The 21,111-nt window shown below is 37.0% G+C and overlaps 2 protein-coding genes across 5 annotated transcripts in view; one reads left to right on the forward strand and one right to left on the reverse strand.

Moving 5' to 3' along the window:
• Cmss1 (cms1 ribosomal small subunit homolog) overlaps nucleotides 1-21,111 on the reverse strand; it is a 321,594-nt gene that overhangs the window by 208,734 nt on the left and 91,749 nt on the right. The window lies entirely within an intron of this gene.
• Filip1l (filamin A interacting protein 1 like) overlaps nucleotides 5,926-21,111 on the forward strand; it is a 103,266-nt gene continuing 88,080 nt past the window's right edge. For both annotated transcript variants that reach the window (XM_005335062.5, XM_078044392.1), the window contains exons 1-3: nucleotides 5,926-6,178; nucleotides 6,929-7,102; nucleotides 14,464-14,642. In XM_005335062.5, the coding sequence (XP_005335119.3) occupies nucleotides 5,936-6,178; nucleotides 6,929-7,102; nucleotides 14,464-14,642 (596 nt within the window). In that variant the 5' untranslated portion in view covers nucleotides 5,926-5,935. The remainder of the gene's footprint in view (nucleotides 6,179-6,928; nucleotides 7,103-14,463; nucleotides 14,643-21,111) is intronic.

Raw genomic sequence — 21,111 nt, forward strand, 5'->3', positions numbered from 1 at the left:
CCCTGAATGACCTTGGGTGGGGGGCAACCTAGCCCAAAACTCTCATTTTGTAAGTGACAACCCAGAGCCTGGCTGATTAAAGGCAGAGCTGGGATCATAAGCCAGATTTCCTGATCCATGGTCTATACTCTCAAAGGCTGACCTTCTATGGCTGTGATAGTTACAGATAATAATGCTTTAAGCATTGTTACATTGACAAGTATGCAGATGTTCTCCATGCAAACCTATCAGGTATTTATGCTCACAATTTATGAAAAGAAGAAATCACCTTTACTTGGTATTTTACTAAAAATAAAAGCAACTTTCCATTTCTTTCATTCTTTCTTTCTTTTTTTTTTTTTTTTTTGAGGCGGGTAACCTAAAAATCTCAAACCACTGTTTCTGTTACTATACTTTTCTACCCAGTCTGCACTCCTGTGCCAAGCACAGATGCATTAAAAATTTGCCAAGAGAAACAATGAAGTCACTGATAATACAAAGCAAGAGAGTATCATGAAATTCATGTCTTTGTTTTCTTCCTCTCCATACTTAATTACTTCTCATTACCGATTATTTTGTGGTTGTTGGCAGAAGGGCAAGGAAATTCCACCACCGTAAACATGTGGAGACACACACACTCAGCAGACCAGGAGTCTGCACACGATGGTTCTGTGTGAGAACCATCCAATGAGAGTGGTGCTTCATTAATCAGCAAGAATGTTGCTATTACCTCCAGTCCCCGAAGAGGTGGGCTCAGAGAAATTCTAATCACTTTACAGGCCATTCCTTTTTTACCATTTATAAATATCATCACTGGTAAATGACCTATGCTCTCTTGGCAGATTTCACCTAACCCATTTGAAGAGTGAAGTAAGAGAAGGTAGCATGTATGCAGAACTCTATTCAGTTTTCTGCAGCAGCTCAGGGCTGCTTACAAACTACCCTGCTAATAAAAGTTTACATTATCTTGGTATTGTGGAAGGCACACTTTGTAAAAAACTGATGGGGCTGGGCGATGAGGTGCATGCTTGTAATCCCAGGGGATCGGGAGGCTGAGGCAGGAGGATCATGAGTTCAAAGCCAGCCTCAGCAACATCGAGGTGCTAAGCAGCTCAGTGAGTCCCTGTCTCTAAATAATATACAAAACTGTGCTGGGGATGTGGCTCCTTGGTTGAGTGGCCCTGAGTTCAATCCCTAATACCAAAACAAAAGAAAACTGGTTGGGCAAGAGAATCCTTTCTGATTAGCAGCAGAATACAAGTTAATTCTTATCAGTAGGCTGTTGTTCTCCAAGGATATGTGATAAGAGAAAAACATAGGAGGGATCATAGAAGTCCTTTAAAGGAACAAACAAAAAACCTTGTATTTTCAGGAAACTAAAAGAAGTAAAGAACTAAATATATTTTATTACTCCTTATTTATTTTATTTTTTTCCTGTAGTACTGGGGATTAATTCAGGGGTGCTCTACCCGCCAAGCTATGTCCCTAGCCCTTTTTATTTTTTACTTTGATCAGGGTTTTGCTAAATTGCCCGGCTGACCTTGAATTTGGAATCCTCCTGCCTGGGTCTCAAAAATTGCTGGGATTACAGGTGTGTGCCACCACACCCAGCTATATGTTATCACTCTTTTTCACTTGACTTTTATTAGATTTTCAAAAAAATCTGAATCTGTAGGTGTGGTGGACTTTTTCAAAGATGGCTGCATTTAATTCCTTTCATTCCACTGCAATGTGACCTTGGAGCTCTTTCCATCTACAAGTAGAGTCTTTCCCCACCACTGTTGAATCTGCACTGGCTTAGTGATATTCTTTCACTATAAAATGAGACATTGTTGGAATGTCCCGAGACTTTTAGGTCTAGCTACTGGAGGATAAGAATCCACTGGGAGCACAGTTGAGATGCACAGCTGAGGCCCAAGTAGTGAACAAGTGTACAGGTCAGTATGACAAAGAGTGCATTTTAGGCCACCCCACCCAGTAGAGATGCAAGATGGTTGAAGCTGCAGTATGAGCCACAGAATTTTGAGTCAGTGTTGCCATTATCACCGTTTTAGAGTGGTTTGTTAAATGGAAATATATGTCTGAGACAGAAGGCCACATAGTAGAAGGAGCCAGTCACCCTACTGAACACCCATTATGAATGGGTCAGATACACCCCTGGAAAATAGAAATAAAAAATATTAGAGGGAGGGGTCTATCTCTGTGATAAGAGCACATAGCATACATGAAGCCATGGATTTAATTATTCACAGCTAAATAAATTTTTAAAAAGAAAGAAAGACAAAAGAAACAGATGGTCCTGTCCTTCATGTGCAAACACAAGAACAGATTCAATATTTACCTGTTTTTAGTATATCCAAATTAGGGAAGAGCCAGTGACTACTGCTCCAGGTCACTGTTCATTTGTATTACACTTATTTTTCTCTTCAGTAGGGTTATCACCATTTTTTCCCAGATGATATCTGCATGTCTTGGGCAATTTAGTATACTGGTTTTAGGGCATGATTTTTAAAGTATGGGTTCAGAAATTAGGTTACCTAGATTTGAATCATTCAAATCCCAGTTTTGCCACTTATTAGCTATGCAACACAACCTTCAGAAATTGCCTGTGTTTTTTTTTTTCCATTCAGTAAGTTATCTGTGCTTCTACTTCTTCACTGTAAAATGCAGATAATACTTTTCTGTACTTTGCTGTGAATCCTGAATGAGTTAATACATGTCAGATACTTAGAAGAGTACCTGGTACAGTAAATGCTAGCTATTGTTACAATTATCGCTGCTGCCACCACCATCTTTCAATTCCCAGTGCCTAAAAGAGTAAATAAATTAGTGTGATGGAGACAAATAAGAAAGAATATTAATTATGATGACAACACATTATGTGACTTGTCAAAATTTTGAAAAGTGAAAATTTTGGATGCTTTTAACAAATAAAACATGTAAATAATAAACATATAAGACAATAAACACCTTCAACTTCTAGTTTCATAGCCTGATTGTTAAGGTGAGGATATAAAGAATTCTCAGGGCAAAATTAATACTACGGTTATTTCCTTAAGAACTATCTTTTAGTTGTAATGTTTCCCCTGGTGAAAGTCATTAGAATATAGGCTTACTCCATATCCACTGGAAGCACAGAGATTTCTGTAGATTTCCAATAATATGCAGACTCACAAATCCATCCCATTTAAATATACTATTGGTAATCTATGCTAAAAGAAAGGCAGTGGCAAGAATCACATCTCACAGGGGAAAAGGAATCCTACAAATCACCTGCCAATCCCCTTCACTTCACAGATCAGGACCATGAGCCCAGGGATGGTCAGCCCTTCTGGCTGGCTATGAAGTCCTCTTTAGTACATTGTGCCTCAGTATCCCACTACTCAGTATCCCACTATTCAGGAGGTCTCAAGTGGTGCCAGTAAGCTAGGTGAGAATCAATTCTTAAACAGAACACCCAGGCAAAGGCAGTCTTTTTTATTTTTGTAATTTTTTTTTTCCTTGTAGCCATAGCTCACATAGATCAATGAGGTAATTTTTTCCCTTCTTGAAAAAAATTTTCTATTGCATAAAGATATAGTTAAGAAAAGCTTGATATAAAATCTTGGGATATTAAAATAAAGTTCATAATAATATTAATAATAAAATCGAATATTTATTGAAGTCTAATAATAATAATAAAAGCTAATGCTTATTATGTTCCAAGCACATTATAAGCACGTTAACTTACTGAATACTCATAGCAACTTTACCTTAGGTTATGAGCATACTAGCATTGTCACCCCCATTTTATAGATGAGAAAACTGAGGCACAGCGTACTAAATAAGTTTTCAAAGTTTTATATTTGGTAACAATGCAGGAATTTGACTTTGGCAGTGTGATTCTAATCTAGTGAGTTATACTGTTTTATATTACCACTGCATGTTCTCTCTCATGTGTGGAGGCTAAAAGAAAATTGAGCTGAATGTAGACTAGGAATTATAGTAGTTGTGCAAAGTGTTTGTGCAAAGCATGGAGAGTGGATCCAGGGAGGCTGTATTTGATCGTGCATGCTATATGAGTATGTGGAAATATCACATTGAACCCTATTAATATGTATAACTAATGTATGTTAGTCAAAAAGAGAAAAGAAAAAACGGATAACTTTTAATAAATTAAAACTTAAAATTTCTGTAAGTTTTAATAACATAAAAGATTTAAAGTAAAAATATAACCTACCTACTAGGAAAGACAAGAGCTGAACATAATCAACAAATTAGTAATTTGAGTATGTAATGGCTTCCCACAAATCCAAAAGAATAAAACAACACAGGAGAAAAATGGGTAAAGACCACTAACATACTATCAAAAATTATAAATTTATGAAGTGACAATGAAGACAATGGAGCATTGAGAACTCTCACACTTTGTCCCTTTGGGACAGCAACAATCTCTAGTTGTTGAGTGGGATTTTCCAGAGTTCAGAAATCCCATTGCTGTGCCCTAAACACTGTTTTCAGGATAAATGCTCGTACACAAGGTGAAAAATGTTTAAGAATGTCTTTTTCTAATACTGAGAAAAAGTAATGTATTTCAAGATCTATCAATAAAGATAAGTAAATGGTGGACTATTCATATAATGAAATACTACTAGCAATCAAAATATATGAACTACAGTAAAATGGAACAAGGAAGAATTTTTATAATACAGGATTTAAAAGGCAAGTTTCAGAAAGTATTTAAAAGCATTAAAAAGTATAAAACATGCTCAGGAATGATAAACACCAAGTTCAAGGTGGTGATTATTTCTGGAGTGGACGGGAAGAGAATGGTTCCAAAGAGCTATACAGGGGTCTTTGACTGCATTTATAATACATTACTTACAAAAATTATTTTATATATATATATGTGTGTGTGTGCACGCATGTGTGTGTGTGTGTACAGTAAATTAGTAAAATTTGATAAATTTGCATGGTAAGCAGCGGTTCATTCTATTTTATATAGTATTCTGTATGCTTGAGTTTTTCATATTTTTAAAGAAATATTATTACAAACTAAAAGTAAGCTACCAGTGATGATAAAAGATTCATGATTTGTGGGGGGGGGAAAGCAAAATTAATAAACTGCTTAGATATAGTTAGAGTCTACTCTAAGTTTAAATGATGTTTTCTTTATTAGTCAGAAACTTCAAAAGTAAAATGAAACAATTTTTCTATTATAAATTAACTTGGATAGTTATACAATATGAAACTGTTGTGGCCCTCAAATATTTATGGCTAAATACCATAAGCAGTAATGTCTCTGCTTTGGACATGAGATTCCTAAATTTGACTTACCCAAGGATAGATTTTGAATTTTATCAGAATATTAGGAACACTGCCAGGAACCAAGCCTTCATTCCTTTAATACTAAACTTTGCTTTTACAACAAAATAATCCGAGGTATTCTGTATTAATAATTGACACTTCTATCCTAATGCACCAAAGACTAAAATATTAACAAAACAAACAAAATGAACACACACACACATACATAACACCTCAAACCAAACCACTTTAAAAAGAAATACTATAATGTGAATCTGAAGGCAAAACAGCAAGTTTATCATTTTACGGTTATGTCAAGCATGTCTCCAAGTAAGCATTTAGGCCATGGTTGGAGATATGACCTGGGTCCTTGTGGTGGAATGTTTGGTGGATGAAGTTCAAACACAGTCTGTTTACCCCTGGACATAAGTGGCCTTAATCAAAGCAGAAGATGTTTTTAAAATGTTGACTTTAAAAGCAGAAGTGTAAATAAGACTGTGATTTATGATTCTGCTAATAACTCTCTGCTGCAGAGATCAGAAAGACCAACTTTTTGGCTGTGTAAATATAACAAGAATGCAGACTTGTTAAAACAGTAATAGGTACTCTTATAAAACTCTACTTCCATTAAGAGTTACAAATTATCTTCTCTCCTTCTAGGCCTTAAAGAATGCGTTCCAGAAGCACTAACCCTGAGGGCTCAGCCCCCAAACAATTTCCAAGACACAGTAAAGACCAGAATTTCCAGAACATGAAGCACAAACAGCAAGACAAAGACTCCACGATTGAGTTGGATGAAATCCTTCCATGTCCCAAGTCAGAGAAGCCACACAATGGCAATGGCCACCAAGCAGATGATCTTTCAAGAGATGACCTGTTATTTCTTCTCAGCATTCTAGAGGGAGAACTGCAGGTCAGCTGGCTAGGAGTGATCCCTGGCATGATTCCTGGGGAAAGCTGGTTGTGAATTTGGTCTGCATGTTGCCACAGAAATAGGTATCTGTGGTTAGTACTTGTGTGTACATGGAAGCAAAGCATAAATACACATACACAAAATTCTCTTCTGCCAACTCCAAGAGCAATTAATCACATCTAAAGGGGGTGTCATTATTACATATAATTGGCATACATGTTGTGAAAAGTTACATCCTCTGTCTGTTCTGCCCACTCACTTCATCACACAAGGGCAGTATTGGTAACCATGCTGCTAGATGACTTCTGGATTGGTTTAAATAATAATAGGAGTTTTGCATCTGATGTGAACTTGTTCCTAGACTTGCCATGGCATAATAATCTTTTTATTTATATAAAAATCGAAAAATAGCTAGCTACACATATTGGAGAATCTTATTTCCTACTCCCTGAAAACACTATCCCTCAAAGGACTGCCATTTAGGTTATCTGCTTGTCAAACACAATAAGAAAATATAGTTCCCCTATGTTAGATAGCAATGACTTTTTAAAATATTGTTAGCATGTAATTAGACAGTAAGAAGGATGAAGGGACATAGTTTTGTTACCTTTTCCAAAAGGTCTTATAACCAAATATTATTTATTTATATTTGAAACTGAAGAAAAATCACTATTAACTCTCACAAGGGATCATTTGCTGAGACTACTGGTAGATGAAGTAGGCTTTTTGAAATATTTTTTGTTCCTACAGGCTCGAGATGAAGTCATCGGTATTTTAAAGGCTGAAAAAATGGACTTGGCTTTGCTGGAAGCTCAGTATGGGTTTGTTACTCCGAAAAAGGTGTTGGAAGCTCTCCAGAGAGATGCTTTTCAAGCAAAATCAATTCCTTGGCAGGAGGACATCTATGAGAAACCAATGAATGAGGTATGCACCACATCAGGGTGGGTCCTGGGAGGAAGGCAAAGCTCAACAGTCAGTCAAGCACTGGGTGTGTAAGGAGGCAGCACCTGTAACTCCCTTCCAGTTCTTTGAGGTCAACCAGATTTCCAGCCAATCTTCCTTCTTTCCTTCCTTCCTTCCTGGTACTGGGGATTGAGGTACTTTACCACTGAACTACACCTCCAGTCCTTTATATTTTTTGAGACAGGGTTTTGCTAAATTGCTGAGGTTCTCTCTAAGTTGCTGAGTTGGCCTTGAACTAGGGATCCTCCCGCCTCAGCTTCCCAAGTTCCTGAGATTATAGGTGTACACTACCATGCCTAGCCTATAGTTTTACTTTCTAATGCATTGAAAATGTACATAAAGTAGGGAAATACTATTAATTTCTTGGGAGAAAGAGATGAATAATAGGATGCTTCTACTAGGTTGGTTTCTTGATATCAGACTGAAACATAATAAATGCAAGAATTCCTCTTTTTCTCATATGTATGTGTGTGGTGCATGCTCATGCACTCCCACCCTGTGCCCCAAAAGGAGGGCACAAGGAGGGGGAGGGGGGGGGAGGGGGAGGAGGAGGGGGGGAGGGGGAGGGGGAGGGAAGAACAAAGAGAGTCTAGAGCATTACAAAACTTATGATCACAAGAACTCTGAGTGCCAAGATAAGGAGACTGAATTCATCTTCCAGCTAGCAGAAAGCCAATTAAAGGTTTTGTTTTGTTTTGTTTTGTTCCCCTAACATTTGAGTAGCATCAATCGGGCAATACTATAAAAGAGGGATTGATTTTTTCAGAGGAGAATGTACTTTTTTTAGGTACTTGATGGCTACCAAAAATAAAATTTAAAAAATAGAAAAGTTCAGCCATGGGGGTTAATTTCTTTGAAAACACTGAAATTATGTCATAAAAATTTTGGGCAAGAAAATGATCTGAACTGCCCAAGAAACAGTTTTTAAAAGTATAGACATTAGATATATACCCTCTTTTTCCTTCAAAAGTTTAATGTTAGGGAAGACCTCTCCCCAGCCAAATGTGCTTAACTATTACAATGGCAAAGGTGAGCAGCCTCAATATGGCCATCACTGCACAAGATGAAGGACTTCTTGCTCTCTCCTTGTTGACATTTCTGAAACTCTTTGGCATCCTTGTTTTATTCTTCTATTTTTCCTCTGAGACATCAATGGAACATTTCATAATTTTTCATTTTTATAAAAAGGAAACAGCAAAGAGTATGAGTTAAGGCTGGAGTGACTGAAAGCAAGTTTTGGACAAATTTCTTCCACATAAGCTCTGGCATTCTACCTCAGGAGTGACCTCTAATGTCCTTCCTATTATTGTGTTGGGTGTCTCATGAGAGAAGACTACCATCTTGCCAAGTTGTAAAGGAGTTTGGTCATGTGAATCTGCTTCTCTGAGGGGTGAGGATAAGACCACCCAGAGTCTGTTGACTTGTGCCTTAATCCAAATTTTAAACAAAAGGAGCCGAGGCTGCATGCAAGTCAACAGTGTTAAAACTGTATCTTGGCGCTTCACATACTGACTGTGAAACAATATCAGGCACAAAGCCCTCAACCTGTATGAACTCAAGTGAAAATAAGTGACCAGTAAATGTGCCCCTAACGGAACTCCACAAAGGGTATAACCGTCAAGACTTCAGTGTAAAATGAAACTGACTGATTCAAATTTATGTCAACATCAGTAGGATATTGGAAATACTCTGTCTCAACACAAATGCTTGCAATCTTTAACTGCAATTTGTTCCCCAGTTTCTGTGCCTTCAATAAAAATACAACTATATATATTTTTTTATTTGCAGTTGGACACAATACCTTTATTTTATTTATTTATTTTTATGTGGTACTGAGGCTCGAACCCAGGGGCTCATTTGTGCTAGGCAAGGGCTCTACCACTGAGCCACAACTTCAGCCCCAAATACAACTCAGCAGATGATCAAACTGAACATGAGAGAAGATTATCACTATTCAGAGTGAGGATGAAACGACTAATGGCTTTCAGGAAGGTTTGCACTGGCAGCATGCAGCTGATAATTATACCTTCTCTTCTAGATATGGAGGAAATGAGAAACTATTTATTTTTCAGATTCCAGTGTTTACAAGGGAAATTAGGTTTCAGTACAGTCAAGGAAGAAGAAGAAGAGATATTTTGAAATTACCTTTAATAGACTAAAAAGGTCAAACAATTTCTCTGCTATCTTAGATTAGCTTTATCCCTACCCGTATATTCAGGGTTAATTTAAAACAACAAAAACAAAAACAAAACAAAACAAAAGGATAAGGACAATCTACAAAGAGACAAGAAAAAAGAACAAAGAGAACCAAAATCATAGCACAGAAAAAAGACCAAGCCCAAATCAGGGTGGTCTATGACTTGGGGTGTGTTTGAAAAAAAAAAAAAAAGCTCATCATTAATTTCTAAACAGATATTAAGTAGATAAGGGCAAAAAGACAGAAAACTTCTCTGTGTTTGATTCCCTATGGCCATAGAAGGATAACCAAAAATCCAACCTAATGGGATATACTATGCTTTCTTCATTCCAGGCAACTAGTTGGATTTTATCATGGGATGGGGGTAGGACATCATATCAGGAGGCTGAACTGATAAGCTGGGAGTTTGTCATTGCACAGGAAACACTAGGAAGCCATCTTTTCAATTTTTCTGTATCTGATCATCCCTGAAATGACTTATGAGTCTTCCTTTTTTCTTCCCAAGTTTCACTCAATCTCCACCTGGGAATATATAAAAAAGGGAGAATCATTCTCTGATTGTCCTTTTGTACTTAATGATATGCCACGTGTACTGCTCCTAATGATTGCATGTGTTTAGCTTATCTTCCTAGTGAGAGTGTATGCACTATAGGTTCAGTTTCTCTTGCATTCTCCATGGCAACTACCATAGTACCAGGAACTTATGTCAGAATAGGTATTTAAAATACTGGTTTCTCTGTAAAAATTGTGGTACTAGAACTGATCTTGTGAACAATCTACTTCCCACCACTCACATTGTATATGAAGATCCTGAAGTATGGAATAGTCATGTGGCTTGGCCAAGCTCACATCTACTCAGGGAGCATCAGGTCCATCATTTGATCTGTCAGGAATGAGGAACAGACTGAAGTGAAAACCATTGGCCTGTTTTCTGAGAGGCATTCTAAACATGAAGAAATGAAGTCAGAGAATAAAACTTCAAATACAGGCTAAAACATCTTCAGAATCAGTAACACTTTTATTTAGAAGCTTTCTCTCTGCAGCTGATACAATCGTGAGCTGCCTGGTGGTTCCACTGAACAGCATGTAGTAAATTCAAACCACTCTTTTGAGAATCATGGAATGTGACAGAAGCAAAACCCAGAGAACTAGGCATTGATACAAGGAGAAAACAATGCTACTTAAGGAGTGAACAGGACAGAAAAAGTTTTGGTGAAAATTGATGAAGGAGAAAAGGTTTCTAGGTTTCAGCACTGCGAAAAGCAGAGTGATTTCTAAGTCCAGGGTGGCTAAAAGTTGGGTGAAGAAAGTATGGGATGGAATGGAAATGGGCCTGAAATGGCAGTGGGTGCAGAAGGCCTTCGGTCTTCCATAGGAGAATAACTAATTCCACTGTTGCAAGATCATGTTGGTAATGAAAAGAAATGACTAGAAAGAGGCTGTAGGAAGGAACACCATTTATTTGGTCATATACTAAATAAAAGGAACTGATTCTTTCCAGCCTTTCTAGTGACAAATTAAATTAATTTTTTTTCTAAATCAGTTGGTAACTTCCCTAAATTGAACCTCATCTTTTCATTATTTACTTTCAAATTCTAAGAGCAATTGATTTGAATTTCCCTAACAATGCATTACAAAGTTTGGGCAACTGTAAGATAGGATTGAGAGGGCTGTAGTGCCTTGAGACCACAACAAATGAATATCATTTCCCTGTTCAAAAATGATCATCAGTTAACAGTGCCTCGCCAGCAGACAATACAACTTAGCAGTTCTAGCATCCACAAAAGGTCTGGCATTTAAAGGCATCAACAATTGCATAATAAAATATTTTTCAAAATCACAAAAACCCATATTAGAAAGTTAAACAACCAGCTTAAGCATTTAACGGTCCAAGAGAAATCAGTGGGAGGCTGAGGTTGTGGCTCAGATGTAGAGTGCTCACCTAGCATGTGTGAGGCACTGGGTTTGATCCTCAGCACCACATAAAAATATTGTATCCAAAACATAGGAAAAGAAGAACTCAAATTTACCCTATTTGCTGATGATATGATTCTATACCTTGAAGATCCTAAAAGTTCCACCAGAAAATGCCTAGAACTAGTAAATGAATTCAGAAAGTAGCAGGATATAAAATCAGCACCCATAAATCAAAGACATTTCAATATATCAGTGACAAATTCTCAGAAAGGGAAATGAGGAAAACTACCCCATTCTCAATAGCCTCAAACAAACAAACAAACCAAAAAACACTTTGGAATCAACTTAACGAAAGAGGTGAAAGATCCAAATAATAAAAATTATAGAACCCTAAAGAAAGAAATCAAAGAAAACCCTAGAAAATAGATCTACCTTGCTCTTGGATAAGGAGAATTAATATTATCAAAATGACCATACTTCCAAAAGCACTATACAGATTTCATGCAATTCTGATCAAATTCCAATGACATTCCTCATAGAAATAGAAAAGGCAATCATAAAATTCATATGGAAAAATAAGAGACCCAGAATAGCTAAAGCAATCCTTAGCAGGAAGAGTGAAGCAGGTGGCATCACTGTACCAGATCTTAAACTATACACCTGAGCAATAGTAACAAAAACAGCATGGTATTGGCACCAAAACAGACTGGTAGACCAACGGTACTGAATACAGGACACAGAGACTAACCCACAAAACTACAATTATCTTATATTAGACAAAGGTGCCAAGAACATGCATTGGAGAAAAGACAGCCTCTACAACAAATGGTGCTGGGAAAACTGGAAATCCACATGCAACAAAATGAGATTAAACCCCTATTTCTCACCATGCACAAAACTCAACTCAAAATGGATCAAGGACTTAGGAATACAACCAGAGACCCTACGTCTAACAGAAGAAAAAGGAGGCCCTAATCTCCATCATATGGGATTAGGCCCCAATTTCCTTAATAAGACTCCTGTGGCACAAGAATTAAAATCAAGAATCAATAAATGGGATGGACTCAAACTAAGACGTTTCTTCTCAGCAAAAGAAATAATCTGTGAGGTGAATAGAGAGCCTACATCTTAGGAGCAAATCTTTACTCCTCACACATAAGATAGAACAGTAATCACTAGGGTATATAAAGAACTCAAAAAGCTAAACACCAAAAAAACCAAATAAGTCAATCAATAAATGGGCCAAGGACCTGAACAGGCACTTCTCAGAAAATGATGTACAATCAATCACCAAATACATGAAAAAAATGTTCATCATCTCTAGCAATTAGAGAAATGCAAATCAAAACCACTCTAAGATTTCATCTCACTCCAGTCAGAATAGCAGCTATTATGAAGACAAACAACAATAAGTGTAGGCGAGGGTATGGGGAAAAAAGTACACTCATACTTGCTGGTGGGACTGCAAATTGGTGCAGCCAAAATGGAAAGCAATATGGAGATTTCTTGGAAAATTGGGAATGGAACCACCATTTGACCCAGATATCCCTCTCTTCAGTCTATATTCAAAGCTTAAAAACAGCATACTACAGGGACACAGCCACATCAATGTTTATAGCAGCACAATTCACAATAGGTAAATGTGGAACCAACCTAGATGCCCTTCAATAGATGAATGGAAAAAACATGTGGCATCTATACACAATGGAATATTACTCAGCAATAAAAGAGAATAAAATCATGGCATTTGCAGGTTAATGGATGGAGTTAGAGAAGATAATACTAAGTGAAGTTAGCCAATCCCAAAAAAACAAATGCCAAATGTTTTCTTTGATATAAGGAGGCTGATTCATAGTGGGATAGGGAGCGGGAGCATGAGAGGAATAGATGAACTCTAGATAGGGCAGAGGAATTGGAGGGGAAGGGAGGGGGAATGGGGTAATTAATGATGGTGGAATGTGATGATTTTTACTATCCAAAGAACATGTACGGAGACATAAATTGGTGTATACTATGTATACAACCAGAGATATAAAAAATTGTGCTCTAAATATGTAATAACAATTGTAATGCATTCTGCTGTCATATATAAATAAAAAATTTACTTAAAAATATTGTATCCACCTATAATTAAAAAATAAATTTTAAAAAAAATGCAAAAAAAAAAAAAAGAAGAAATCATTGGGTTCTACATGCTGGGACACACACTTTCATAATTCTATTCATTTGTATTTCTGGTCAAGTACATAGCTTTTGGGATGCCCACTTAATATCCTAAAAATGCTATATGGTTGTAAAGTCATGCTGAGTAACAAATTTTCAATCCTTTACAATAAAGGCAAAGGGCAAGTAACATGTCAGTTACAGCATCTAATGCTTAATCTAGAAAGTCCCATGCTTTGAAAACCATGATCTTAATCATTAAGATCCTGAGCCACTTTTGCTCTAGGTGTTCTCCTTCTTTTCTTCCTTTCTTTCTTGATTTCCTTACCCAATTATTTTGTTTTCACTCTGTAAACATATACTAAAGGGTGCTTATATGAAGCATGGTACTCTGGATGCTAAGATTTTAGGAAATAGTGGATGTAGACTGTATCCTTGGGGAGTTAATCATCTAGTAGGGAAGAGAAACATAAATCAGGTGCAGGGTGATCATTTTATAACAAAGACATAAGTATGGTGCTATGAAAACTAGAAAGGACTTGGCACTTAACATTTGGTCACACACATACTACACACCAACACAGATTAATTATCTATATATCTATTTTAATGAAAATACTTTGATGCATAATAAAAACAAAACAGACCAAAGGATCCAAGAGATATACACTGGCAGACAATATTGCAGGGTAGGCCAGGGAAGAAGAGCCAGGGCAACTGCAGAATCAAACAATGTACAAGGATTCTCTCTCAATCATTAAAATCTCTGGGGAGAGAAGCAAGGGTGTCAGAAAAGGGACATGAAGAAAGCATTCTGATATCCACAGAGATACAGATTATTCTCCCTGGAAAATTTTGGTGACATAAAAAGACATTTGTGTTAAAAAACATATCAACCAAAAAGTATCAATTAACATGAGTAATGATAAAAACTAAACCATGAGATCAAAAACTTACCACTGAATTAGTCAAAATAGACACTTATAAAAGAATGAAAGATGGCAGTATTGTAGTTAACAGGTTATAAATGCATTTTCTTTTGTAGTTGGACAAAGTCGTGGAAAAACATAAAGAATCTCACAGACGAATCTTGGAACAACTTTTAATGGTAGAAAAATCCCACAGGCAAACCATATTGCAGTTGGAGGAAGAAAAAAGAAAACATAAAGAATATATGGTGAAGAGTGATGAATTCATAAGCTTACTAGAACAGGAATGTGAAAGGTAAGGCTGTTTTGGATGAAACAATGACCCATTCTGCAAACTAGGACTAACTTGTTACTATAGGCTAGGTGTCGGGGATAGAAGCATGAATATGCCACAGCCTCTGTTCTCAAAGATCTCATGGTCCAATGCAAGGAAAAAAAAACATGGTTAAAGATATTATCAATGCAACACAAGAATCACCAGTCACTATCAAAACTAGGGAAGCAATAAATTGGGCACCTAACTATGCAAGGGATTACCCTGGTGAAGCTGTACAGAGAAAGCATAGGAGTCTAGTCCTTAGGCAAACAAAATAGGAAACTACATTCAAGGTAAGTGTAATGGCACAGAGGTGAGAAAAGAGCATGGATGCTGAGGGAACGCAGGCTTTCCATATGGCTACAGCATGGGTGGGAGTGCAGGATGAGAAAAGGAAGGGCTAGCCATAAGCAGTTGGACTACATATTGTTGGCAAGACAGAACCAGCGAAAACTTGAGAGGAGAACGAGACAATCAGCCATGCTTCTTAAATAACTATTATAGTAACATGGAAGAAAGACTGGAAAAGTTTTAGGTTGGAGGATGGAAGTCCACTTAGGAAGTAAAACCCAGATAAGGAAGATGAGGGAGTATAAATAAGATATATTATGATGTACAGTCAACAGGAATAAGTGACTGGAGAGAAGAGCAGGGACACAGGGAGTTATTTAGAAGGACTCTGGTTATTCACCAAGACATGAAATATGGGAAAGGGCAAAGCTTTTTGTTGTTAAAGGATTTTGACTGGGGCAAAGGTTTTATTTAGGGAGAGGCAGGCAAGAGGAGTCCTATTTTAGACCTCAGTGTATCCCAACATCTAGTGAAAAGAATAAAGGCAATCCATAGTCAGAAATACAGTTCTGGAAAAGGATGGGCTGTGATGTGGATTTGCAGTGGGTGACAGCTGAAGCTATGAGAGGTAATGCTGGGAAGGGAACCCTGGGATACATCAGTGCATGGCAGTTTTTCAGAGGAAAGGGGTCAAGAAAGGAAGCTGAGAAAGAATGGCAGACAGCTGAAAGAAATGATAAAGAAGGTAATAAAACATAGCCAAGGGAGACTTTCTCAAAATGGGGAACAACTGAATATTATCAAATCATACAAAAAGGGATGAGAAATGTCCTAGTTTTTGGCAACGAGATACTGAAAAGCTTAATGAGTCATTTTAAAACGCAGGAAGGGCAGAAGTCAAATTATAATTCTTTGAAGAATAAGTAAGAAATGAGAATTTAGAAGCTTAAATATGTAAACCAGTATTTATTTATTTGTTTATTTTTATGTGATGCTGGGGACCAAACCCAGTGCCTCACACATGCTAGGCAAGCATTCTATCACACGGAGTCACAACCCCAGCCATATAAGACAGTATTTTAAGAAGCTTGGTTACAAAACAGGGAGTTTGGTTGATAAACATTTTATAACCATGTGTAGAAAGAAGGTTATTTTGTTCTGATTTGATGCTCAATTCTGAATCAACTTTGAAAGTATGAGCATCTATTTTAAACTGAAAGGACAATTATCTCTCTCTCTCCTCTCTCTTACTCTTTGTTTGTTTTGTTTTTTTTTTTTTTTTTTGGTACCAGAGATTGAACCCAGGGGTGCTTAACCACTAAGCCATATCCCCAGCCCTTTTTAATATTTTGCTTAGAGACAGGGTCTCACTGAGTTGCTTAGTACCTTGCTAAGTTGCTGAGGCAATCCTTGCTCCTGACCCTTGGGATTACGGTTGTATGCACCATGCCTAGTTTATCTCTCTCTCTCTCTCTCTCTCTCTTTTTTTTTTTTTTTTGTTGGGGGTGGGGGGCAGGTACCAGGGATTGAATTCAGGGGTACTTAAGGAGGAAAAAAAAAAAAAAAACAAACACAACATACCTATGAGCTCTCCTTTCTGAAACATTAGTAATCAAAACTGCTTTATTCAAAAGCTTTCAATTCATATTTTAGCTAGGTAGCTGAAGATACAACAATATGTAGGCTATTGGCAAACTTTCATTTCTTTTCAGTGTATTTCATGGTAGACACTTGCTCAGAGTGCCAGAGAATATCCATAATCCAGTCCTTTTTTTTTTCTCTAGGAGTTTGTTTTTTGCTCATTACACACAAGGCAGGGGGTGAATGGGAAGGAAATCCTTGTTAACTTGTCCCTTATGAACTCTGTAGAAATATCTACAGAGGTAGATTAAAGGAGGATGAGAAATCTGGCACCAAGGGAAGATTATAGACTCAAAGATTATAATATGATTTGTTATTCAATGAGACAATATTATATTAAATATTATTTTGAACCCCTGTGGTTTGGCACTAGTGGCCTCATTTGGCCTCGATACTTATTTGGCATCAACTTGCTGAACATAGACACTTCTCTCATTATTGTGAACATTTACTGACCATAGTCAGAGTGTTGCCTGCCCCCTGGAATAAAGCAGCACAGGCTGTCTCTGCCAGGGGTTTTACCACACAAGAAAGCAAGAGGTACAGAGTTAGGGTGGTAATGTGAAGGGCTCTGGGTACAGTTCTGATATTCACTGCTGTATCTCTCCTATCTTTTGGAGGAAGGCTGGGAAGCATATCCAGAAGTAATACTGTAACCCTGGGAAGCAGATGGCAATGATTACATAAATCAAGAGACCAAAGAGAAATAATACCAAGAAACTGGAACCAAAGATCAGTGGGAATAAAGGCAATGGGAAGGAAGAATCGATATATTAAGAATGGTATTTCTAGATGTATCAAATCAGTTAAAGAATTTAAGAGATCCTTTTTTTTTGGTTTTATAGGATATAAATTTTTTCCTAAAGAATAATTAAACTGACTTGCCAATATCAAGAAATAGGAAAAAGTGAATAGAGACTGTTCAGCTGTTCCAGATGATAAAAGAATACTCACCTTTTTCCCTTTGCCAGGAACAGCTTCCAGATGGAACTCTTTGGGTGTGAGAATGTTAAACCTATTCTCAACTCACATGAAGCACCAATAGTTCTTCCTCTGCTTGTCCTTTACAATGTCACAATTTCCATATCTTGGCACTGTTGGCATATTCGTATCCACCCTCCCTGATCCCATTTTTTTCTGTAGGAAGCCTACAGGCATTGTGAGGCATAACTGGTTTTCACCTGCTTTAAGGTTTCCTGTATCAAAGCATGAATTACACACCACTTAATCAAATGGGCAGTGGAGGAAACTAATGATTTCAAGCAAATACATTCAGAGAAGGTGCTTACACATAACAGTGAAATATCAGTGATGTGTCTCATTTTCAGATGACAGGGCAGAAAACACTTTCAGTAAATACTCTGGTGGGAGTACTTCCTCTCTAACTCACAACCACCCCTCATAAAATCAGGACTAGCTCATCCTATAGGGTCAAAGAATAATGTTTACTTCCTTTTGAGCAAAGTCATATGAACCACTCCCAAATTAGGAGATACTTGTTTTACCTAGGCAAAATGAAAGATATTATAACTCCTATAAAGAAAGATCAAGTGAGGGTAGCTACAAAGAACTATTTGATTGAAGCTCTGAAAAAACACTGTGAATGAGGGGTTAGCACTCATATTTTAAGTGTTGGTTAATATCTACATGGAAGTAAAAAAAAATTAAGAAATACATGACTGAGGATAGTTAATGAGACCTTAAAGGATGTAATAATGGATTTCAAATTAAGGCTCAATTTCTGTTTTCTTTGGAGAATTCGTTTTATGTGGAAAACCCTAAAGGAGCCTGATGTCATATATTGAGTTCAGGCCAAAATGTTTGCCAAGTGATGTTGCTGTCGTAATCAGTAAGCAATTGGCTTTCCCACTGAGGGCGGTGGGGACAGGGATAGGCTTAGGAAAGTCTGTTCCAAGTCTGTTAATGTAAAGTTTCCTTAGCTGTAATCTGTGCAGTTTGGTTTGTCCATATGGTGATATCACAGCCATGTTTCATGGCAATACTTTGTTCACTGACCAGTTACACTACGTGGATATGTGTCACTGATGACCTGAATTATGTACTTGGCTAGATTACAAGTAGAGTCTATGAGAAAGGTTTTATACAAAAGCAATGCCAGTAATTTTTGGCCTTTCTCATTGGCTTCACAGGAAAGCCAAAATAAAAATCATTTTAGTCAGTATAATTTTGCAAACTTTTCCCATAAGTGAAATGCCAGTTTTGCCTCTACTTGAAAAAAAGCTTGCAGAATTTTTTTTCTTTTTTCTTTTAACTTCAATGGGCTAAAACCTGTGAAGGAACAGAAAGATCTTTCTTTTTGAAACCATACATTCTTTTTAGAATATTAAAACACACTATTTATACCAACTATATACATTACTGTATTTCTGGCCTTGGAATAATCACTAAGGTAGAAAACAACTCTGCATAAAAATGTGGCTTCAACTGTGAATTTTTAAAAAGTCTTAAGTTAGCTTTCATAATATCTTGGCCAAGTAGACTAACACTGATACTCAAGTTTTACAAATAAAGGAGTTTAAATGGTAGCCACATAGTGAGGAAGGAGTCATAGCAGAAGGAATTTCTTGCTCCTGTCCTGCCCAGATTGACTAGATAGACAATTATATAAGGAGCATAGGGATCTTTGGAGGAAAGTCAAGAGGGCCCAGCTTTAAGCCTGTTGCTTTGCCTACATCCTGAGCATGTTCTCTGTTGGTAGGTTTTGGAAAAGTCCTTTTGGCTGAAGCAACTTTAAAAAGATTTCCATCATGGATCCTTTTTTACTATGACAAGCCTATTTTACAGACTGGCATCAGGCAAGAGGACTAAAACATGGCTTGAGCCCCATTTAATCCTACTGTTTAGTGGGTGTGTTAAACTTCTTTCGAAGAATTCTCTCAAAAAAACCTCAAATATGTCCTCTAGAGGCTTTGGATATTCCCTTAAAATACATAAATGAATAAATGTATTGATTATCTGCTTTTTTTGTTTAACTAGTTAGTACTACTTTCCATTCATTGATTCAATGATTCATTTAAAAACAATAATTCATTAGGGCTACGATTTTGGCTCAGTGGTAGAGCACTTTCCTACCACATGTAAGGCACTGGGTTCAATCCTCAGCACCACATAAAAATAAATAAATAAAATAAAGGTATTGCCAGGCATGGTGATGCATGCCCATAATCAATCCCAGAGGCTCAGGAGGCTGAGGCAGGAGGATCGTGAGTTCAAAGCCAGCCTTACAAAAGCGAGGTGCTAAGCAACTCAGTAAGACCCTGTCTCTAAATAAAACAAAATAGGGCTGGGGGTGTGGCTCAGTGGTTAAGTACCCCTGAGTTCAATCCCTGGTACTAAAATAAAGATATTGTGTCCATCTACAGTAAAAAAAAAAAAATAATAATAATAAAATGCCTGCTATAAGCTAGGTCCTGCACTAGAGAGTGGGTAAAAAAAAGTATATATGATCTTCGCCTATATAAAACCCCAACTAATTTGTTTATTGAGTAAAACAGAGACACTACTGCAGGCTTCAAGACTTGAGAGTGATGCTTCTAAGGCTACTATGAGATCATAAGAGAACTACTATGGTAAACTAATGTTCATGAGGAGAAGCAATTCAGGAGAAATCAATAAACACAGTAAACTAGATAGAGTACTTTACTGGGGAATTCAGTAACTCAAAACTATTGTCATTAGGATTTCTAGTTTCTTTGGTTTTAAATCAGTTTTCAAGAATATTCCATAAAGCAAAACACATTGAGGACAATGCTTTAAAGTCTTCTTTTTAGAAATAATATGTGAAAAGCCAGCAGTTTTAAATTTCATGCACACTAAACTATTGTTGTAGAATACATTGTACTCAAATGCAATCATTTCCTTTCAGTATTCTGGCAAGGAGTTATTTGCATTACATATTCTTGAGACTACGTCTTGCAAAGAGTGAAATGGATGCCAGATCTCCATTTGACCTTTGTCATGAGGATTCAATTCTTGGTTAGGACAAAATGGAGACCCACCACAAACACATATTTTGGTAGTATATTCTATATAGAATTACAACACTATCAGACTGGTGTTTATGTACCACACCCTAGACCTAGCACAGGACCTAGGCAGGGATGAGAGATTAAGTACCTCACGTAAGGCCCAAAAAACCATTCAGGACTATAAACCATAATTTAACTTTCAAAAGATGCCACAAAACCATATCCCTGTAACTGCACAATTCAGTGGTTTCTATATAGTACCACTTAGTAACAGAGGTCAAATCTGGATACAGTGATGATGCTATTTGATTGCTTTTCCTTCCCAGAGAATTGAATTAACTTTTACAAATATTTTTGTATGTATTTGGTTATATTACAGTTAGTGAATTTATATTACCTTCAAAAATACTAGGAATGCTTAAAAACAGTCTATAAGAAATAGCTTAGTGAAGGATGAAACAGGAGCTTAGAGATGGGGAACTCAGATCTGCAAGTGTAGCTGTTAAGTAACTTTGGGAAAATTCCAT

The sequence above is a fragment of the Ictidomys tridecemlineatus genome, chromosome 3 (genome assembly GCF_052094955.1).
Source record: "Ictidomys tridecemlineatus isolate mIctTri1 chromosome 3, mIctTri1.hap1, whole genome shotgun sequence".
Lineage (NCBI taxonomy): Eukaryota > Metazoa > Chordata > Mammalia > Rodentia > Sciuridae > Ictidomys > Ictidomys tridecemlineatus.